Source organism: Empidonax traillii, unplaced genomic scaffold (assembly GCF_003031625.1).
Source record: "Empidonax traillii isolate 1590-97213 ecotype Southwest subspecies unplaced genomic scaffold, ASM303162v1 scaffold52:size1600334, whole genome shotgun sequence".
Lineage (NCBI taxonomy): Eukaryota > Metazoa > Chordata > Aves > Passeriformes > Tyrannidae > Empidonax > Empidonax traillii.
Window position 1 is genome coordinate 1,086,263 of NW_020955245.1, and position 23,193 is coordinate 1,109,455.

Genomic DNA, 23,193 nt, shown 5'->3' on the forward strand with positions numbered 1-23,193 from the left:
TCATTACCTACAACACTACATCCGAAATAGTATTTTCCTGGTTCAGTAATCAGTTGGCAGGAATATCTACTATTGCAGTAACACTTGTTCTCCAAAATATATCAGAGGAATTAAAGCTTGGAAGCGGTACAAGTCCTAGACGTATTCCTCTCAGTAGTAACATTTGACAGGCCCCTCCACGGAGCCAACTCGAGTGCTAAACCTGCAAAACAGATTTCTAGCACTCCACCACTCCAAACTTTCAGCAGCCTCTCCCACAGTGATTCTGACCTAAACAGATGTTGATGTATCTCTACTATCTTTTACTCCTCTTCAGCCAATCACAACCCTGCAGCAAAATGCTGCTCTGAGTGCCTTTCAGACAGAAACCGTGATAAAGTGGCTCTGTGCATTTTTATAATCATGTAATTACAGACTGTTGTACAGGAGTTTATGCTTTCACAGATAACATCTCTTTGCACACAGCATGTGATGAAACCTGTACAGCTCCAAACTGCTACGTTTTGCCTTCCTAAATGTTTGGGACTGGAAGCACCAGCTCTGTGCAGAGTGAGCGGCTCAGGAACAGAAGGGACCGATGAGATCTGTGGGTTTCTCAGGCTGGAAAATTTAACTCTGAGTTGCTCAGTAGAGAAAGAGGGATTTGATTCACTGGATTCTTCCAGCTCCCCTTTTCCTCTCCAAAACTCCACCAGAGCACCGTCCTGACTGCGTGTCAGAGCAATCCATTACCATCATTTCCTGCTGTCACACAGGACACAGGCAGGCACCTCACAGCACTAAACACTTCATTTGAAGGAGAAACATCTATTTCCTCTGCAGCACTTCTCATCTCCAGACTCCCCTATCCCCCCCAAAGGCACTCAGGATCACCATTCCATAACCAGCACAGGGAATGCAGAGGGAAAGGACGTGCCCAGGAACAGAGCTGGGAACAGAGCCCCAATTCCTGAATGTCAGCAAGGAATTCTACTCATCCTGTTGAATGTGCTGATGAAAATACATCCTGTCATAAGGATTTCCAGGGCATTTCAGGACTGTGGAAGGAGGATAACCACAGAATTCTTTGGACAGGCTCCCCATAAGACAGTTCTGCTCTTCTATGCAGAGGGTATTTTCCCTCTAAAAGTCCACTGGCTGTGGGGAGGGGGCTGGCTGCATCCAACTGGTTGTTGGCATTTTTCCTAAAGATCCCACGGTCATTTCCCACATTACCTGACCTGACTCAAACTGATCGTGTCATCAATGTGAAGGCACCTCCACCACACCTGGGCCATCCCTTCATTCAGCTGAGAGGTGCACGGGCACCCCCTCGGAGCAGGTTTGCAGAACGCACCTGGCTGAGGGTCCCACCTGCCACTGACCTGGCAAAATCCACCCCAAAGGAGGTTTTTAACTTTGATCAACCCAAGGCAACCCCCAGAAGGATGTTTTGCTCGGATTACATCACACTTACACGATTGCACAGTGCAGCAGTTTACAAACACGACAGCAGATATTCTGGTTTGGTGAATGTAAAGCAAAACATTTCCAGGGAGCCTCCGGGAGATCTGCACGTCCCTGCAATCCAGGATCAATCTGCTCCAGAGTGTGACACACAAGGACTTTGTGTTTATGCTCAGGCTGATGTTTAGCATGCTGCAGTGCAGCAAACAGAAAAGTGGAGTTGAGCTGTCATGTTAAGATAATTGATTTTGACAAGACTACAAGTTAATTCGTCACTATTTTGCAACTTATTTGAAAATTCTTTGCAGCGATGTCCCAGAGGACAGCGTGTAATCGCTTGTAAACTGAAATTAGGTCCAGAGTTAAATATCATTAAATCTCAGGTACAGCCCGAGCTCAGCATGTGCCTACTAATGCGTTACCTTCCCTATTACAGCAAGGACACGGCTCCAGCAAAGGTTATGGAGATTATTGCTCGAGTTGCAAACTGCTTACAACTCAAGAATTAAAGTGGGATACTTTTCCCGGCAGCCTAAAAAAAATGGGTGCAAGAGAAAAGCCCCCCGATGGACACCTGACAGCCACCGGTGTCCCACTGCACTCACATGTTGTGGCCACGTTTTTGCACCCCCTCTGTGAGATAAGGAACCCAGGGAAGGGGTGGATTGCCCATCCCTGGAACCTCCCCAAGGCCAGGCTGGACAGGGCTTGGAGCAACCTGGTTAGCGAATGGAATCTCTGCCCATGGCAGGGGGTGGGAAGGAGATGAACTTTAAGGTCCCTTCCAACCCAAACCACTCCATGATTTTATGATTCTAAAGAAAATAAAGAGGAATATTAAAGCTCATCTCTGTACTAATATATTCAAATTAAATCACCCCTCACATCAGCCATTCCAGTGTTTTATTACAACAGAAGATGAAGGATTGGTAGATATTTTAAAACCGGATTGCGAAGAATATATTGTTTGACAGTTTTATTTGAGACTGTTAAATATTAATTGCTGAACAAAAGGGGGCATTAAAAAGTTATGTTGGATACAAATAATTCAACTCCCTCTAACTAGAAAGAGTATTTGCATATTCACCTTCTCTGGGGCCTAACAATCTCACTTTGGGCAGGTTTGGGGGTCTTGATGGTAATTTCTACTAAAACGAACGACCGCATTAGGATTTGCCTTACAGATTAAAGTGAAGGTGGTGGGCACAGCCAAAACATCACAGCAATTTAAGAAGTGCCCCCAAACAATTCCTGGTGTTTCAGTGGCTGGTTAGGATCTTTTGGACAGGTAGGAAAGGTGTTGTTTCAAGAGATGCCGCTGCTGCTCCCTGGGACTCCCCACCCACATAAAGAACGTGCTGGTTGCCTTGTGGTGTCACAACCCCTCCCTCGGCTGCAGAACAGCCAGAGCTGCCTGAAACTGTTGGGATTTATGGAATGTTTGTGTCCTGAAAGGGCAGGGGGAGCAGGCCCTCCCCACCCTGCAGAGCTACCCCAAGCAGGTTGAGAAGCCACGGGCTCTTCCCCCAGGCACAAACCCGCACAGAGACCTGGCCGGGCCTATTTTGACCTCTGGAGTGAAATCTGAACTGCTGGGCCAGGAAATAAATTAAGCCTCTTCCCCAAAATCCATCCTGTCCTCAAACAGGCAGTGCCTTACAGTCAGAACTCCTTAATTTCACTAATTACTTTTTAATGATCACGAGCAAACAAAAGGCACCGGGAAGGTGCCACGTGCCAGGAGACTCGGTGCGGTGTCTGCTCAGAGTCACAAAACTAATCATGCCCCACCTGCTCCCAAAACCTGCCAATCTCAGATTGGTTTGGGTTCAATTTCTGAAGAAATGGAGCCTCTGCTCGTTCTAATTAGACTTTTGGAGCAGGGACACCTGTACTGAAAAGCCATCTGAAAGCAGGCTCAGATGGTGACTCCGATGCTTCTCAGCGGCAATCACTGATTTTGCAGAAACAATTCTCTGCCCGTTATTTGAACTCAAGTGAACCCAAATCGTCCTGTGCTTTATAGCCCCTTATTTCCTAAATTTTAGAAAATGCCTCCTAAACCTTTGTACATGTCTCTTTTTATCCCACTCTTCTCCTCTCCCCACTCCAAGTTCAGACATAGGAATACAGAGCTGAAGTCCCCAGGGGTGGCAGCCTGGCAGCTTTTGCAAACCTTGAGTTCACAGAATCACAAATTGCATTAAATAAGTGTTTTTGATTGCCTGTCTCTGTTTTCCACTCTTATGTGAGAGAGTGACACTGGTGGCACACGTGGCAGTTTCCACTTAAATAGTGGCTTGGCTACGACAATAACCACGTGGAATGGTTGGTGTTTCGGTCCCTGAAAAGGCAGGCACGGTAAAGGAACCTTTCTGTGACGTAAAATGGTGTTGCAGACTCTCAGCCAGGCTACTCAAGCAGCACCAGGGCCATCCATGGAAAACAAGGAATAACAGAGAACTCCAGGCACTGAAATCCTGCCCCTGCTCTGCTTGAGAGCCATTTCATTGCTGGGCTGCCACGTCTCGCTGTGGGCAGAGCCACAGGCAGCTCCTTGAAACCCACTTTCTCCCCTGCCCCTGCAGCAGGCAATCAGCACAGCTCTGAGTGGAACTGCAGCTCAGGAGGCCCCTTCCCACCCAGCAGTGAGGGGGGAGTAAGGGAAATAGGGGAGGGGAGCAGAGGGAAAGAATGGATAAAAGCAGAAAGCCAGAGAAGGGAGATGCTAAGAGATCCAAGGGGGGACATGGGGACAAACAGCCAAGTGGAACTTTCTCTGTACTGTAATTTGGAGTTCACAGAGCTCTGGTACCTTGTGGTGCTGACCTGCTGTGGAGGGGTTTGGTCTCTCCAAATCCTATCAAAACAGCAAATATCTGCAATTAATTTCAGAACTGTGCCTGCATTAGAAGTTAATGTGCTGATTAATTTACCTAATTACAGTAAACCAAACAATCCCGCAACTGGGGCTGGTCTGTTCACCTCCTGAAAATGCACTTCCACAGAGCCCCTGCTGAGATGGGATCAGCTCCTGGGTATCCGAGGATGGGCCACGATGGAACTTCAAACATTTCTTCTGGTCATGTTTGTGTTTTTCAAGTCTGTCTCCTTTGAAATATCAGAGACTTGTTTGACATTTAATTTCCACCCCTGCACTGGAACCAGGAAAATCCGTGGCTTTAGAGGAGGACACTGAGAGAGGAGCAAATACAAGCTAATCAGTCATGGAGGAGTGGATGGTGAGGATGATGGTTTCCCAAGCAGTGTCCAGGGAAAATTAAGTTCAGCTTCTGTGCAGAGAGCTCACACCACACCTGTTAACTACTGAATTCTCCTTCAGGAGGGAGAGGAGCTGGATCTGAGATCTTCAAGGAAATAGAAGTGGCAGAGGAACCTCACAATTCTCCTGCCATAGGGTTGAGCAGCACTGGAAATGCTCAGTGGTCAGACTTCTATTGACAAAGGAATTTTGTCACTGATGCGTTCTATCCTAAACAGAAAACTTCAACACTTGGGTCCTTCCTGAATCCCACCGTGATGGAAGTATAAGAAGAAATGCTCAGTTATGAAGAAAAAGAGGACTTTTAACCTAATTTACCATAATTTTACCTTGCCTTTCTGGAATGTTATGAGAGTCTCAGTTTCCTCCACAAGCTGCAAGACTCATGTACCTGTGCTGATCTTGGCTGATTTTTATTAAAGGAATATTCCATTTCAGCAGAGAAATGTGGAAAGCCTGTGTTGTGCACGAAGCACAGGAGGCATCACGGAAAGTGGTAGTGACAGAGTCAGAACATCTCTCCATCAGGACTCTCCATCATTTCCAGTTTCCTTTAACGTGCTGCACTGTGCTGTCATTTAATGTGTGACAGACTTACAGAAAAGGGAATTTGGGCTTTTATCTGCATCAGAAAACACAGGGCTGAAAGAAGCCACGGAACTTGGAGGGGAAGCACCTTCCTCGTTTGGCAGAGCACTGGCCACAGTCACATCGCAGGGATTTCCAGAGCAGAGGGAAATGGAATTTGCAAAGATCCCGAGAACCACAACTGAGATGGAAATTGTAGTTTACTTAATGAAGCATTAATGCTTCCCTCCAGACAGCTCTGTGCTCTCTTTGCCTGCTCTCCCATTATGGCAATCCCAGCTCAGCCCAGACAATTCCCTGCCATTCCATTCATCTTTGCAAATCCTGATGACCCTTCTCTCCACGTTTTTCCTTGCTCAGGATTAACAGACCCTCCCCGTGCATCCAACCACCCAAAGGGCACCTGTGGAGTTTCCCTGAGTCTCCTTCTCTGCTCAGCCTGGAAGGCATTTCCGAGGGGAGCAGTTGTACCTGCTAAGAGAGAAACCACTCAGAAATGTTCCATATTGAGTTTCAAACACCTGACGAGGGCTGAGTTTCTGCTGGCAGCTACAGGAACCCGGAATAATTCCACCTGTGTGGCTGTGGATGAATAAAACTGTGATCAAAATGCAGTCCAAGGCTCTCCCGAGATGCAACACGTCCTTTGCAACAACAAAGCAAATGAAGCAAAAGAGAAGGGAAAGTGAATTAAAAATGCATTGAACTCGCAGATACAAAACAAAGCTGGGATAAATATTAGCACTGATGATTTTCTTGCCATTACCCACAATGTGTTTTTCCTCACCAAAAAAAAAAAAAAGAAAAAAAAGAATGAAAAAAAAGCAGAGGTTTAATACCATCCATCACTCATGGAAGGGATGGAGCGTGAAAGATGCCTTGGAGCAAGTTAACGGCTTGGCTGTGCCTCAATTTGTCATAGTCATACACAAAGCAAAACTGCACCCCCTAATACATCCAAACATGTTGCATCCTGGAAGAACAACCCAACATCTGGTCATCTGTAACACTGAGAGCACCGTCCTGACTGCGTGTCAGAGCAATCCATTACCATCATTTCCTGCTGTCACACAGGACACAGGCAGGCACCTCACAGCACTAAACACTCCAGCTTCCCATCTGAAGGAGAAACATCTATTTCCTCTGCAGCACTTCTCATCTCCAGACTCCCCTATCCCCCCCAAAGGCACTCAGGATCACCATTCCATACACCAGCACAGGGAATGCAGAGGGAAAGGACGTGCCCAGGAACAGAGCTGGGAACAGAGCCCCAATTCCTGAATGTCAGCAAGGAATTCTACTCATCCTGTTGAATGTGCTGATGAAAACACATCCTGTCATAAGGATTTCCAGGGCATTTCAGGACTGTGGAAGGAGGATAACCACAGAATTCTTTGGACAGGCTCCCCATAAGACAGTTCTGCTCTTCTATGCAGAGGACTCCCAGGGGCTTTCAAAATGCTCTGACCTCCTGCTTAAATATTCCATGTTTTCCATCATATCCAGCCTCTTGCTCTGATTCAAAGATTACTGAAGTTACAGGAATAAAATAATTCATAGAATCACAGAATAGCTGAGGCAGAAAGGACCCCTGGAGACCATCTAGTCCAAACTCCTGCTCAGAGCAGGGTAAGCTGGAACAGGTTGCCAAAGACTCTGTCCAGTTGATTTTGAGTCTCTCCAAGGACAGACTCCTTGAGCAACCTATTCCAGTATCGAACCACTGGCAAAAGTAATCCTACACCTGGGCTCTGTCCTGAAACTCCCGTGCCACCAAAAGAGTTCCCATGCTCTGCTGGTATTCCCAGACTGGAATCTGGGGGATTCCAGTGGCTGGAGTTTATCCCAGCAGATCAGATTTGCAGCAGTGCATGTATTATCTCACTGCTCTCCCAGCTGAACGAGATGTAGATGAGGAGCTCTAGCAGACAGGCTACAGCAGATGATGAAGCAAAGGTTATTCTGGATTCCCAAGAATCCCCCGAGCTTCCAGCCATGCCTCCCTCCCTCCCACCCCAGCAGCAAGGTGTGCAATCTCCACGGAAAAATTGGCCTTCCACGGGAACCCTCGTGTCTTCCTGCAAACCTGCCTCCTCCTGCAGTTTGTTGCCAGGCTTTGATCCTGCTTTGAAGCGATCACTGCAATCTAAGTAAGTCAGAGAGGGTATCAGGCTTTGGTCCTTGGCTAAAAACTCGCCTGCAATCAATTTTCATGATTTACTCCTCCTGCTACATAATTGAAACGCTGCAACTCTGTCCATGGGGTTCATAAAGCTGAGATCTGAGCAGGCTGGAGGAAGGTAAGAAACTCTTGCCTCTAAACTACCCCTTAATGTCCCTTCTTTCCTGTTAACATTTGAATTTTGCGGGTTAATTTCACCCTCTAGCCTGAATTTGATGCATTTTTTTTTAGCATTCTGGACAGGGTTATGCAGCCTGGCCTTCACACAAACAGGCACTGAGGGATGGGCAGAAAAGCTTTTGGAAATGAAAATGATGAACTGCAGGGCCTTTTCTGTGCAATGCCCACCCTCCAAGATCAAAGGACGAGCGTTTTATCTCTCTCCTTTCTGCCTGATGCCCACAAAGCTCTTCCTCTTACAGAACACCCTCGGTAACAATACACACCCCATTTCCATCTGGCATTTACCATTATTCCTAGTGGGTCCCAAATCCTCTGGCACCACACCCCCCAAAGCCAGGAGAGTGGATAAAACTCGCCATGGCAAAGGGGCTGGGGCTGGGAACCTTTCTCACTTGCTTTTTCTCCCTTTTTCCACCTTTCCCCAGTGAACTCCCCGCAGTTCTTTAAGCAGAAGTCTCTGTGTAGCAGAAAGTCTCTTTTTCTTTGACTCCACACCCCAGAAACTCGACGTGCATTGTTATTCTCAGACTCTGCGCTCCTTTCAGGTCACTGATCATGTTTTAGGAGTTCTTGCCATCACAAAGAGAGTGACACCCCTATCTGTGCCACTCTTCCCAGCTTCCCTGACAAATGGCCCGCACTGTGCTTTCTTCAACAAGATTGAGGTCTTCTGAACTCTCATTTCCACTCCCAAACATTCAGATATTCTGCTGGGCTAACACAGGCCTGTTTAATAAATAAAATCCTGCAGTGAAATCAGGTCTCTCTGAGCTGGAAGGAAATGACTGGGGGATGTGCTTGTTACAGAACACACATTCAAGGCAATCAAATGCTATAAGGAAGGGTCAAGACTGAAGGTGTCAAGTATTTTCAGCAGCACAGAAATACAAGTGAACTTCTGGCTGTACAAATATTCCTTAATGTGCAAAATTCCCGGTATTTCACCTCACCTTTTTGTGATAAAACCAAGCTATTGAAAACTGCACTTTCTTTGCTTGCAGGCCCAGAAAAGGCAGTTTGGGCAGTTGAATGCACAGTAATTTCCAGCATCCCACTTCAGTGCCTCGTGTTTGAACATTGCACAGTGTTTATTGAAGCCATAGTGCCCATGACTGCTATAGAGCACATGTTTATGCCCCTCCATAAACACTTAAACAGGTTTCTCTGCTGGCACCAAAACGAGACAAATGGCACTTTAAGCAGAGCACTTCAGCTCTAAATCCTTCCCCTGTCAGGTTATCACCTGGGTGGAATTTCTGTGTCGTGGTTTAACCCCAGATGGCAGCTAAAAACCACCCAGCCACTCCCTCCCTCTGCTCAGTGGTGGCAGGGGGAGAAGAACTTCAAAAGGGTGAAATATGTTGGTTGAGGTAAAAACAGTAATAATAATAATAATAATAATAATAATAATAATAATAGTAATAATAATAATAATAGAGATAGGCAACTCCCAACCAACTCCCCCCAGTTTATACCCTCAGCACAACATTCCATGGTGTGGAATATCCCTTTGCCCTGTTTGACTCAGCTCCTCCCTGGCAGAGGGAAGATGGAAAGTCCTTGACTTTCTGCTGATCAACAGACTGTAAACCATCAGTGTGCTATCAGCATTGTTCTCACACTAAATCCAAACCACAGCTACCAGGAAGAAAAATCATTCCAGCTGAAACCAGAACAATGTTCACCCTCCCTGCCCTGCCTGTGGCATCTCCCACCGCCATTCCATCCTCTCTCCTTCCACTTCACTTTCCTATTTTGACAAAACCTGTAAATTCTACCTGGTAGAATCAGCCAGCAACTGTCTGCTCACAAGGCTGAATTTCTGGGTGCCTCACATGCATCACACTGGCCAATTGTAAAACATGCAAATTCAGTTATGTATTGCCCCGAGTCCAGCTCCTGCACACTGACCTCCTTTTCTATCCCCACCTGCTCCTGGCTGTTCTCTCACCTGGCTGTTTCCCATTTCCCCCCAGATTCCTTCTCTGGCACGTCTCAATCTTTCTTTATTTTGCCCTGCTTTTTTATTCCATGCCTCCCTGTGCCTCACCTTCCCCCTGCTCTTCCCGGCTTTGGGCTGTGTTCACAACTTGCAGTCGGTGGCAACGCTACAACCACCTCCTCTGGAGTGTCAGGTGTGATGCTGGCTCACCATCTGCTCATTTACCCCTTTGGTCACGACACATTCCCTCATTCTGAATGCTCTTCCTTATGGAGAACTGTGGGCTCTGAGCACTCCCTGCCAAAGCCAGATTAGCAGCGAGAACAAAACGCTCACCTGGAGCGGTGCAGGGAGGGCTCTGATCTGCCAGCCCTGGATTTACAGGCAGATATGCACTTGTTAAGTCCTCTGCTATCTCATTATTTCTCTCCACATCACTGAGGCAGACAAGCTGTCAACAAACATCCAGTTCACCGGGGACACGAGGTACCTGCTCCTGTGGCAAACGTTTCTGCAGTGTTTTAGAAGGACTACAAATAAGCATCAGGGTATCGTTTGAGGGACCTAAGAGGGATTTTCACGAGTGTAATTTAGGAGAACAGGATTTCTCGGAGAAGCTTCCGAAAATATTTCACTCCAGAACCTCGCCATCACACTTACAGCAGCACAAACACTGGGTCAAACAAAGGAAACTCCCTGAAACTCACCCATTTTACACAGAGTGATTTAAGGTCATCATGACCTGCTCTTGCGTGGAGAAGCTACTGGAAATGCAAGTGACTGTAGGGCTGTGGTAAAGAGAAAGCCCAAGGAGTGTTCCCTGCACAATGGCACATCTACCTCCAGCTTCTGCTCTAAAAGAGATCTCTCATTCCTACACGAGCATTCTATTGACATGAGAAGAACACCAATAAGCAGCAGAATGATTCACTCCCCTGCCATATCCCCATCAGGCCATGCAGGAACTCTCATTTGTCTCGTTTTCCACTGCCACGTTGCATCACTTCTGTGCAGTCCCCTGCAGATCTGCTCATCACATCTCTAAAGTTAGGAAAGCTGCCTCCAGGTTGTATTTTAACTGCAACCCACCCAAGACACCAAGGCCAGCTGTACCTCAGCTCCTCGCTCCTCTTTAGCAAGGATATTATTAATTGATGGCTGAGCTCTTCCCAGCCCACCACGCTTTTCAGCTCCGACAGGGGCCCAGTCAATCCACACGCCAAATATACTCGACTCCCACGGCAACCAGGAAGAAATAAGGACTCCCAGCCCCGTGGAGGCTCAGCTGAGTTCCCACAAACTCGGGGTGAAGCCTGAGGACACACTGCAGGGTGTAAACACTTCCCTCTGGCACAGACACTGCCCACGCTGAGCGCCGGGTGGGCAGGGTGGGAGGGGATGGGGATGGGGATGGGGATGGGGACTGTTCAGTGCAGCAGCCAAGGCACAGCCAAAAGACACTAAAACACACCCAGCTGCGACGATCTGAGCTGCAGGAGCTGAGGATCTTTGTATGCAGATGCTGGGATTTACATCTCAGTGAAGGAGCACTGCCAGGGAGAGCTGTGTAGCCACACACTGTCCCCCTATAACCTGGGCATGTCCCTGGTGCTGCTGGAATCATTTCCTGGCTGTGCCTCAGCTCTGGGGTGTCCTCACACACAGCAAGGCTTGTGTCCAGCACTGGGGGATGAGTATCTGCCATTTACTTAGCAGATTTTAGCTGCTGGAGGCCTGAAGGTGGATTTCAAGTCTAATTTTTGAACGAGACTTTTGTTTTTTTCCCTTTAACGTTTCAATCTTTGAAGACTGCCCAGAAGAACAGCAGCTTCTGGAAAATCCCAAGAGCACTGGGAGGGGCAGGAGGGCCTTTCCCAGTTGTAGGACATGTCTTTGGGGACAGATAGTCATAACCCAGAAAAAGTCAGAGCAGGCCTGAGGCTTCTCCAGCTTCAGGAGCCTGGAACAGCTCCCAGGGGATCTTCTGATTCCTCGGTGATGGACAATGAGCTCTGCCCTCTCCAAGCAGTCCTTGAAATACCTCACCATGCCTCACACAGAGACAAGTGGTTTAGAAGCTTTCCCAAGGACCACTATACTTTTTTTTCCCCTGTTTTTTAGCAGGCAAAAATCCCAGGAATATTTTTGAGTGGGTGTCCACAGCTGAGATTTTTGCCTACGCTCTGAGAAAGGAAATTTTGCTCTTTTCTCTGACAGCTCTTAGTGACCAGGCCATAAAATTATACCAATGGTACTTTTAAATTGATCTAGAGTCTGTTCATTTGTGTAGTGCACATTTAGAGCCACATTATGGTAAGATGCTCCAGCAATGAAATTCAGCATTAACAATTCAGTTCATTAAAAAGGATATTTTAGTGGGTTCCTTTTTTTTTTTTTTTTTTTATAGCTATTACTCTAAAGTGAGAAAAACCTCAGTCAAATTAATAAAACTAACAACTCGTCACACATGTGCTGCCTCTCTGTGAAGGCTGCTCTGCTCTCAACCAGTTTGGCAGCCAAAAAAGATGTCTGGGAGCCAAATTCCCCCTTGCATAACCACACAAACCTGCATGGGAATGCGTTTAGCCCCTTCAGTACTTGTAACCATGGTTTCATTTACTGAAAGTTATCCTGAAAGTGAAAGTTTTAGTCAGCTGTGGAGCCATTCCCCACACAAGAGAACAGTCACAGCCTGGAGTTCACTCCCAGCTGGGAAAGGTGTGCTCCAGGATCAGAGGGCTCTGCTGTGGAGGGAGGGCTCAGGTACAAACACCTCAGCATCACCTGCTCTGGGACAGAACTTCCCTGGATGGCACTGTCAGCTCCCCAGGCTTCACACCCAAAATCTCAATGCCTTTTCACACTCCCTTGGGAAGAATCGACCCCTGACACGCTGCCCTGGTGACAGACAGCTTCATACACAAGTGTGCCCACAGCTTCCCTCGCTGATTTCAGCACCAATTCAGACTGGCTTTTCCAGAGATGCCCAGCACACAGAACAGCCTAACAGTTTGGTGGTGTGGAACACAGAATTCCCAGCTCAGGTACAGCTCGCTGGGACTGCAGAGTGAGTCAGTGTGGGGTGACATGCCCAGGTGGTCACTGGTCCTTACCTGTCCTCTCAGCTCCCATTTTGTAGCTGTGAGCCCTAAAGCCACGTCCACACTCATCCTGGATAATACTCAGTAACTCCTGCTCCCTAAAAATGATCCTCACCAACCTGATTTCTACCTCATCTCTCAAGTTCCCACTCAGATGATGGCTTAAGCATTTATCTAACTTAAATAAGTTAAGGCTGTTCCTTATTGACTTTAAAAGGACTATTCATATGCATGAAGTACAAGGCTGGATCAGGCCTTGAGAGCGAGGCCGGAGCTGGAAGACAGAACTCCAGGGACTGGAGCAGATGGAGTCAGGTCAGCAAAACTGACTCTTCAAAATCATCCAAAAGGGGAAGTCCCAGAGGGTTCTGGGACTGCTGGGGAAATGATCTGTGACTACCTTGGCTTTGGACACAACCAGATTTAGATTTAGGGGGGAGAACTCTCCTCCCGGACTCCGACAGGGAAGATGAAGGTGAAAAGTGAAAGGACACAGGGTGCTGAATTTCTATTTTTCACTCACTTTAGCACAAGCTTAGAACAACTGGCAGCTGATCTATTAATCATCACTGAATCACATGGAGCTACAGAGAGAGGTTCCTTCCCAAAGTAAATCCTGGGTCTCCTTTTCCTTTTCCAGACCGAACTGCTGCCCTTTGCCCAGCCCTGTTCCTGTGGGAAATGCCCTGGATATCGTGACTCCTGTACCTTTCCACAAGCTTGCAGCACCTCCAAAGTGCTGAACTCCTGCAAGCTGAGAGGATACACATCCCTACCAGAGGGAGGAGGAGCAGCCACAAACAGCTGGGCAGATATTAAGAGCTTCAGCAAGAGACACAACATTCCCACCGGATGGGAAATGATGGATTAGCCCAGTTTAAAGCAGCCAAGTTATGTGTGTAAAAATACAGGCAGGCCATGCTGCTGTGCTCCCACAGCACTGCACAGCAGCTTGTGTTTACTCTTCACTCCTGTCACAGCCTGTCCTGCGTGGGCTGGGCCCGGGAAGAGCTGCTGCCACAGGGACTGTTCCCACACGGAACCCGGGGCCCAGCCCAACATCCAGCAGAGGCAAAAATCCAACACAAGCTGTTTACCTGATTCCACCAGTTCAGCAGTGATTGAAGGGGAAAAAAAAAAAAACCCTGGGTTGTTTTTTTTTTTTTTTTTTTTAAGTTTAAGGGAGAGCAAATTGTTAGAACGGAGAGAGGCAGAAATCAATTCCACTCTGTAATTGCTATGGAAAGATCCTCGTGTGAGCCTCACTGGAGCTTGTTTTTACACATTTGCATCTCTTTGCGTGATGCAGTTGTCACCCAGTCTGCAAATCACATCAGAATTAAGCTGTAATTTGAGCCTGGCTTAAATGAAAAGTGTATTAAAACTTTGAAGTCCACACGCTATGAATATGAAATTCTGTTTCAGCCAAAGCAATAATTAAGAGTGGATTGCAACTGAAGTTTAACAGCTTCAAACAGATCTTTAGAAACAGCATCCACACTCAACAGCTGGAATGACAAATGAAACACGGGGGCTGTGGGGAAAAAAGGAACATCACACCTGGCTGTGTCACCTCATCTGGCACTTGGATACACAGTCACTGAGATACAAACCCACACACAGATGAATTCCCAGGCAAGGACCATGGACAGATGCCCTGTGGCCCACTAGCAGTTTAGAATAGCTGAGGACTTGCACCTTTGCCCCTCTTCGGTGGACACTGGTGGTTTCCCAGTCAGTCCTATCCTAAAAACCTGAGGATGAAAAATCAAGTAATGAGTCTGGCAGATCAGTCTCTCACTTTAGGCTGAATTTTGCTTGAGCCTGCACTCGAAAAACCCAGGACTCTTTCCTTTGAACTTCATTTCTCCAAAAATAGTTCAAAGCATTCTGAGAACATGGATGCCAAAAATCCAGCCTGGAAACCACCCCAGCCTCAGTGTAAAGCACTCCTTTTCCTCCTAGGAGCTGTGCTGCTGCTTTGCACAGCCTGTCAAACAGCCCCTGCAGACTCAGCCAGCCCTCATTCACCACGAGTCTCGGGACTGAAGCATCAGCTGGGCAGGGCTGGGCCCTCAAAGGGATCTTGCTGTGATCCTACACCTGCCTGTTGTTACAGCCTTGGCTATTTTTGACAAAGAGATAAAGATGAAATAGGTTCTTGCTCCCAGTTTGTACAAAACATCCTTTCCAAGCAGAACTGTGTTACCCACACGTGTACAGGCTGTGCCAGGCGGCAGCACCACAATCCTCTGCCCTGGGTGACACAGCAACAAGAAGGATGGTTTGGCATTATTATGCCAACACCTCTTTAATTACACTTCGGGCAAGTACTGTGTTTTCTCCCCAAAACTAATAGCAAAGCAAACACTTTGAGAACCACTTTATTTTCGCATTACAACCTCTGTGTTTGTTTACTTTGACATTTCCCAACCCAGCACACATAATTTTTTGGAAGCTTCTGGCTTTTAATTCAGGGCTCTTGCTCTGAACTTTCTTTTTCCTACCCATTGCCCCCCTGTTTTGTGAACCCTTTGTTAAGCAGAAAGATTTCTGTGATCTTCCCTGCAATGAAAAATGCTCATGAGAGTCAAAGCAGCCCTTAATAATACTGCCTGATTAACATCCTGAAAGAAAGACCACTTTATTCCTCACAGGTCTGATGAATTCTGTCAGAGGCTTATTTAGATTTCACTGAGGTCTTTTTTAGCTGCTTCTTCAAAACTGACTCAACAAGGTCCTAAACACTTAATCTAAAAGCAGATGAAAAGTTCTAATCATTTATTAAGTTAAGGATAAGCAGAAATTCCTTGCTGGATTGGGGCCTAAAGGCCTGCAAATACAGATGGCTGTTAGCAAGGCCCAGAATAGGCCAGGTGACCACCAACAGGCAATTATATTCCTACCAGAACTTCAACTGTTTGAAGTTAATTGCTTTGAAATAATTGGACAGGTGAGCAGGTAAGTTCACACAGAGCATTTGCAGTTTTGCTTTGTATTCAAAGAAAACAACAGTGCAGATTGCACGGACAAAGCGGGCACGATTTTAACAAAAGGAGTTAAAAGGCAAGGGAAAAGTAGGGTTGGTTGTTTGGTTGTTTTTTTTTTTAAAGACTTTTCCTTTCAGTTTTGAGCATCATTAAAACGCTGCAAACATTTCATTCAAGAGCTTCTTTAGTTAATACCTCATTACTTCTCTTTTTATTGTTATGGTAATCAAGCCTTAATATATTGCAGCTTTCCAGAATGAAACGAAGGCTAGGCCTGTGGGCACGGACAGATGTACACCAGCATGCAGTAAAACACAGGTACAGAGACACGCAGAGCTGAATATGGCACTGGGGTTTTCATAATTGTTTAGCAATTCATCTGAAGTTATTTTAACCTTGACAACAGATGAACTCGAACACGCCCCGCGAGCACTCACTGGAAAGCTGCACCGAAAAGCAACTTTTGGAACTGTTGTCTTACAGGCTGAGCTCTAGGAAAGCGTGAAAGCAAGGCTGAGCACGGTGATTAAATTGTTTGCATGGCTACAGGCTGTAGCTGTAACTATTGCAAACATTTAGCCAGGGGAGAATGATAACGCTGGGAAACCGCATTGACACCAAAGCCTGGCCTCCCCAGGGGAAATCAGGGCTCAGGGTCAGGATCCACACCCTCTCCTGTCACAGGCACACCGAAATTATCAACACACACTTCTGGTTCTGAAGTGACACTTGGACCTTGTGCTGGAGCTCTGCTTAGGGTTGAATTCCCCCCATCGAATCCAGTGAAAGTTATAAATGACTTTTAGAAAGTTATAATGGTCTTGTTGAAAGAGCATCTCGGGAAGAGTGAGGGGTCTTAGATCTTCTCCAGTAAATGACAACACACGACCCCCGGTGTCAGGGAGGCTCCACTTCTCAGTGCTGCTTTCAGGAGAGATCATCCAGGAAACCATTCCAGCTCCTAGGAGATTTTCTAAATTTAAAGGGAGTGTTTTGGCTGGCGATCCCTTCCCCAGTGAAACCGCTTCAAACAGCCAACAGGAAAAGCAATATGTGACTGCACAAAATCCCTGGGACTGAGCACCACACTGGGAAGTTCTGGAGCCCCACGGGGTTGGGGTGGCACCATCCAGCCACCAGCTCTGGTTTGTCCCGAGCACAGCCCTGCAGGAGCATCCCAAACCACATCTGGCACGGCAAACACGGGAGCTTCAGAGCAGCTGCACAGTATCGATGCAGGAACAGAGGAAAGCAGGCACAGCTGATGGATTATCCCAGCAGAAGTGACAAACATTTGCCACATTCCGAGTGGGTAACAGTAAGGCACGACTCAAAATGGATCATGGAGCTGAAAAACCCGGTTAACCTCGGACAGGCAACGCTCCCACTTCTTGGAAACACTTGGAGTAACAAAGCACTGCATTCTGCTGAGATCTCCTGATTTCAATCTTTTGATTTAAACAAAGTCCCCTAGCAATAAAGAGGCCAGTCACCCAAATTTCTGGTGTGCACTAAAAGCTGACTTCCATGAGGCCATTCACTCCTCCCAGCGTTAAACTGGGAAGTGCCTGTGGGATCAGCTCCTGGGCCAGGAACACGTGTTGCCCAGTGGATAACAAATGGAATGAGAGACAATGGGCACTACAGGCCAGCAAACACACTAATTATATTAATAAAATGAAAGCTTAAATTTTGAAGCTAATCCTGGGCTATCATTTATAAAAGTTACCGGGGCATATTTAATTTAGGAATTGGCCAACGCTTCCCTTTCCACCGCTGAAACCTCATAAATGAAATACCCTGGATCGGTGCCCAGCGCGGAAATAAAAGTTATGAATAATGTTTCTATCTCCATCATTGTCAGTGCTTTAATATTCCTAATTACTTTAAAAAGCTAAATATTCAATATAGCAAAAACCTTCTTTTTCTTTTATCTCCACTTGCAAGATTAGGGCAATTTAATAAGAGTCGCTGGGTAGTTTGAGCCCCTGGGACCAGTCTGAGACCACTTTGACATCTCATCCTCTCCTTTCATCTCCACACAGCATGGAGAGTTTGTGACTCTGAGGGTATAAATGTGTATATCTATCTATATGTGTGTGTGTATGCTGCCACAGTGTTTATTATTATAATTATCATTACTTTTAACTTCTGAGGCCTGTACAAATACTGGCTGGAGGTGAAACAAATCTAATACTGAGACTAATCAAAAGACAAAATGAGTTCCTGAGAATCTCTGCAATTATCCCACAATTTAAGGTACTATTTTTCTTTTTTAATGTATTGTTAGAGATGGATATTTAGTAAGTTGTGCTGCCCAATTTTCCCCTTCTCCACATGCCAGGCCATCCCAAAAGGTTGCTTCAAACCCCAAAGCACAGCCTTTGCTCCATCCTTAGAATCTCAGAATGGTTTGGGTGGGAAGAGACCTTGAAGCCCATCCAGTCCCACCCCCTGCCCTGGGCAGGGACACCTTCCACTATCCCAGGTTTCTCTAAACCCCATCCAACCTGGCCTTGGACACTTCCAGGGATGGCAACAATCCTCCCTCCCTGCTGTGCCTGAGGGACATCACAGAGCTGCAGCAGAGCTGACCCACTGCCTTCAGCCTCTGCAGAGCTTCTTCCTCTGTCACATTTAACTCCCATTCCCTTCTATCCCCTCCCTCTATAGATTCCTTCTCTGTTACCTTTTTGCCTGGTAATTATGCTTTTTTTCTTAAGATCTCAATCAATTCGGGAGAAAGGGAGGAAGGAAACACAAACTGAAACGTCCATTCAGCTTCATTTCACTGCATCTCCCCCCGTGTTCCTTTATTTACTTGCCTGATGCACAAATTGACTTCATTTAACAAGCTTATTTCTTTTCTGTCAATAAGGCGTCGGGCCCGTGTTCCAGCAGAGCTCAGATGTTTGTGCTGCCTGTTCCATTCCACACGAGCCGAGCACAGAGGCCTCAACTCACCACTGCCAATTAAGAGATTTAACAAACACAGCCTCACCAGCTGGAGGAATTGAAAAGTGTGCATTAATTCCCCAGCAAAAGGTGCTTCCCTAACTCCTGCAGGATGGGTTGGAGGTATGGATTGCCGGGCACAAGGTAGAACCTGGGCTGCCTGGAAAGTCAATGGCAAAAAACTCCCACTGGCTTAACCAAGCCAAGGATTCTGTGAGGAGAGAGGGCTTTCCAAAGGGCTCCAACTCTCCACAGGGCATTTCGTGAGGAATGTGTTGTATTAAAGATTTACGAGAGGAAAAATTCATAATATAGCTCTGTTATCTGTGTTGGTACCCCAATAACCAAAAGCATTAAAAGCATTAAGAGCATCTTCCACTGCATTCCACATTTCTTTGTAAAAAACAAGCAAAAAAGGCCAATGTCATTATCCCAGGGAAAGACATCATCACACATTCATGGAATACCAGAATGGTTTGGGTTGGAAGAGACCTTAAAGCACATCTCATTCCAACTCCCCCCAACCGTATTAATTATTCTAAAATAACACACAAAATTCATTTTTCCACTTAGAGCATCCAAGTCCCACGGCCACTGCTTTGTAAGGCCTGGTTTTTTCACGCCAACACAAAACCTTTTATCCCATTTTGGTAATGCTGACTCACCACTGGAGCAGTCAGTGCCTCCCCATCCTGGTTCACAGTGGCACGTGTCAGGAGAGACACACCTGCCATGCACACACTCCTCGGTGCACAGAGCTGTGGAAGGAAACAACAGCACTGTAAACACGGCAAGTGGTTGCTAAACATGCCCTGAACTGGGCCTGAGAGAGCAATGTTTGGTTTAAAAATATGAAATGAAGCAAACACACGCGCACAAGAATAATCGCCCCCCAAGATTTAATTATTGCTAAGTGACCAAAATAAAATGCAGGTCTCTTGACAGCATTAAATTCATAAATTTGTCACTTCAGCCCTTTGTAATGAAAAACCCCAACACCAGGAATTCCTTTGTTTAGCAGTTTTGCTCCATAATAAAGTTTTTGCCAAACTGACACTTATATTAGAGAACAGCAGCTTCTTACATCACACTCAAGTTGTGACTGTCCGTAAGATAAAATGGAACTCGGTCCTGAAAGTGTATTAAGACCCAAAATAGTAAAAAACAGCTCAAGGAAAGTAAATAATTTTACTCCACGATGCAGCAGCTGTAAGTGCAGTCCTGTCTGTTAAAGGTCATCCAGTTTTCCATGACCACAGTGCTCTCACCTCACTTGTTCACTGCTGGATTTCTGAAAGTTCAGGATCCTCAAGGCTCAAACTAAGACAAACTGGCTGAGAAGCAGCTCAGAGTTTAAATAATTCCCTTCTCCTTGGCTGTTTCAGTGTCTGACAGTTCCCAGTGAGTGCCTTCGTGCCCACCACATCCTAAAAACTTGGACAGCGCTGAATAAACTTGGACAGCACTGAATAACTGCTTTACAGGCTGGACTTCACTGCTCTGCACCTTGTTCCCATTTTGCCACTCAGGACAGTGCCAAAAACTCAGGGTGTCAGAGATTGAAGCTGGAGGGTTAAGCTGGAACACATCATTTCCATCTAGACTAACAGGTAGGAGTTATTAATGAGGATGATGCAGCTGCAATGAGGTCACTATAGTAAAATATATATACACATATTTAATAGAGACATCAAATATCTCTGATTTATGTCACATATAACCTACATTTCTGTATCCTGTGTTTTTACAGCAGATGGGAAAGGTGGGCAAGGTGTTTACTTAACCAAGAGCTGGACCACAAAAAAGATTTATCCCAAGACAAAGATGAGTTCATTCCTGGCTAAAGCAAGGCCAGCAAAGCTGATCCGGGGAGCAGCTTTGAGTTGCTGTGCTTGAACACGAGGCAGAACCACCCAATTCATCTGCAATCAGCCACAGAACCCCCTGGCAGCTGCCCTGCAGGTGAGACACCCTTTCAGTTCCCAGCTCCCTCCTGGGCCAAAAGCTCCCCGCTGGTGTGTTGGACCTTGGAATGACTCCTGCTCCCTCTGCACTCTGCCTGCACTGCCCCTGGATCCCCCCTCAGGCTGCAGTCAAAGCTCAGGGACACATTTTGCTGCCTGGTCTGTGTTTGGGTCACTGCAGATCAAACCCTCGAAGCTGCTCGCAACATACTGAAATCCAACTTCAAATCACAGGTGAACTTTGAGTAATCCCTGGGACAAATCCTGCTCTTTATCCACCAGATCCCACGTGACCAGTGATTAGAATGTTGTCTCGTTAAACCCACTGCAAGATCCTTCTAAATTAGTCATTTTCTTTCCACGTTTGCTGCATGTCAAAAATGCAATTTATTCTTATTTCATATCTGGTGTTTAGACAGTATTGCAGTGGGCATGAAATATTCATGGCTAATTCTCCAGTCACTAATTGTCCTAATCTTTTGTGCATTTATTTGACTCCAGACAGGCTTTCTGGAGACAAGGAGGCATCCCAGGCTACAGTTGTAACACGGAGTTCAAGACAGGATATTGGAAAAAACAGGATTTTCCAATAAAATAGACACGCCTCCCTGCAATCATTTGAAAATGGCTGGGTATTGTTTGCAATAATAAATCATTCTTACATGTAAAATGTGTTTAAGATTCTTATCCTTTTAACCAGGCTGGTTCTGAGCCCGAGGCAAACTCTGTCAGCAAGAAGGCTGATGGTGGACTAGTTTTTTGGCCTTGCCAAATACCAAAACTCCTGCTCATTACTGGCCTGAATTTAACTGATTTCCACAGGGACATATCACACCTTAACTGTGTTAATAAAAATATGGAATAATAATCAATAATTAGGCTAATAAAGTTCACTTGATCACTCGTCCATGGACAGAAGTGCTCCTGTCCCGTGGGAGGAGGGCACTCAGACTTAGGAAGACTCAAGATAGAATTGCTCATTTTAAAGCACTCAGTGACATGAAAAGTAGTAAAAATACACTATAAGGAGCTGTATCTTTGTTTTCAGGTGTTTTGAAGTCCTGCACAGCTGAAGATGACAATGTTTAATGAGCAATTGAAGAGTTAAATAAAGACACTCATTAGAACTGTGGGTTCCCTGATCTCTGGTTGATTAACTTGCTAAACAAGTAGCTGTGAACTCAATAGTGACCAATCCCATATGTGGGTGGGGGTGACAGAACCCCCCCCCCCCCCTTTTTTAGAAGGAGAAACCTTGATATAAATAATTGCATTTAAGGAGGTAAATAATCAGACTCCTGCACTGCCTGGTTCAAATCAAGCCCATAAAGGTCATACCCTAATAAGGGTAACAACTCTCAAGTTTTACCATGGCAAATAAAATTTTGAATTTCTCCTATAAAAGGGAAGTCTTGCCTTGCTCCAGTCTTTAGAGCTGAAATTAATTTTTCATTCTATTAACATTCAGCATAATAGGACACAACGGTCCCCAAGGCATTCTCCATAATACACTTTGTTCAGGGGTTTGCAAATGATCTTACCAGTTAATGGAACTATAAAAATTACTTGCACATAAAGGTCAAGAAAAATAAAGCTAAGTATATACTTGGTGACACTGTCCTGTCCAACGCTCAGCCAAAGGCCCCTGGAGTAAAGAAAACTTGGGACTAATGCAAGGACCATAATTCCTCCCAGCCTGGCAGCCCAAGCACTTCAACCTTTGGAATTCCAGACATTTCGTGTCTGCGCTTTTCCCTCCACCACTTCTCCCCAGCAATCCAGCACCTCATTGATCAGGGCATCATTAGCATTCCTGGCATGGCTTTAACATCAGGTTGTAGTTTGATTCAGCCTGGTAATAAAATGACCTACATCAAAGCCCTGCCAAAATGCCATCTTGGTGGCAATGTGTTTAGCATGAGTTATTTGCCCATATTCAAGGTTACACGGCAACTGCTCCTTATCGTGCAATTTAAAGGCAACAAAAGGCTCCTGCAACAATTCATTTGATGCTTATCACTTACTTTATAATTACACACAGGGCTTTTTTTAACATGTAAGGTCAATCCCCCGGGAAAACACACCGAAAGATTAAACTCCATTCCCACCTGAAAGGGCTCCACAGGTTTCTCTTACACTAGCACTGATTTTTTAATTGCTGTCCAGAACTTGAATTTGGATACATGAAATGGTTTGTCTATGTCTCCTCTGCACAAAAAGGTGCATTCCTCTGTATGGACCCAAACGGGGATGCTGCAGGGGTTAAACACTGTGCTACCCAGCTCATCACCACACCACCAACCACTGACCTCTGGTGCCTCACAATCACACTCCCAGCCTCTTCCTAGAGGTCAAAGTGCTTTTAGGGAAGAGTTTCATCCCAGGGGAGTAAGTATGGCGTGATCTAGCTTGGGAAAGTTTTGTTATCTTGTCCAAAAATATACCTTGTGTGTTTATCTCACAAAAGGCAGGGTCACAAGCAACACCACTTGTGCTTGCAGTGTCTGTGGTGACATTTGCAGCGGGTCCCTGGGACCTGGGGGAGTTCACAGCCACCGA

At 46.0% G+C, this 23,193-nt stretch overlaps 1 protein-coding gene across 11 annotated transcripts in view; it reads right to left on the reverse strand.

Annotated features, from left to right (window-relative positions):
- The window catches only part of MEGF11 (multiple EGF like domains 11), a 247,115-nt gene that overhangs the window by 141,873 nt on the left and 82,049 nt on the right, over window positions 1-23,193 (reverse strand). For all 11 annotated transcript variants that reach the window (XR_003570692.1, XR_003570693.1, XM_027879247.1 and 8 more), the window contains one exon: window positions 19,336-19,428. Coding sequence is in view for 9 of the 11 variants with exons in the window: in XM_027879247.1 (XP_027735048.1) it covers window positions 19,336-19,428 (93 nt within the window). In the remaining 2 variants the exon portion in view is untranslated. The remainder of the gene's footprint in view (window positions 1-19,335; window positions 19,429-23,193) is intronic.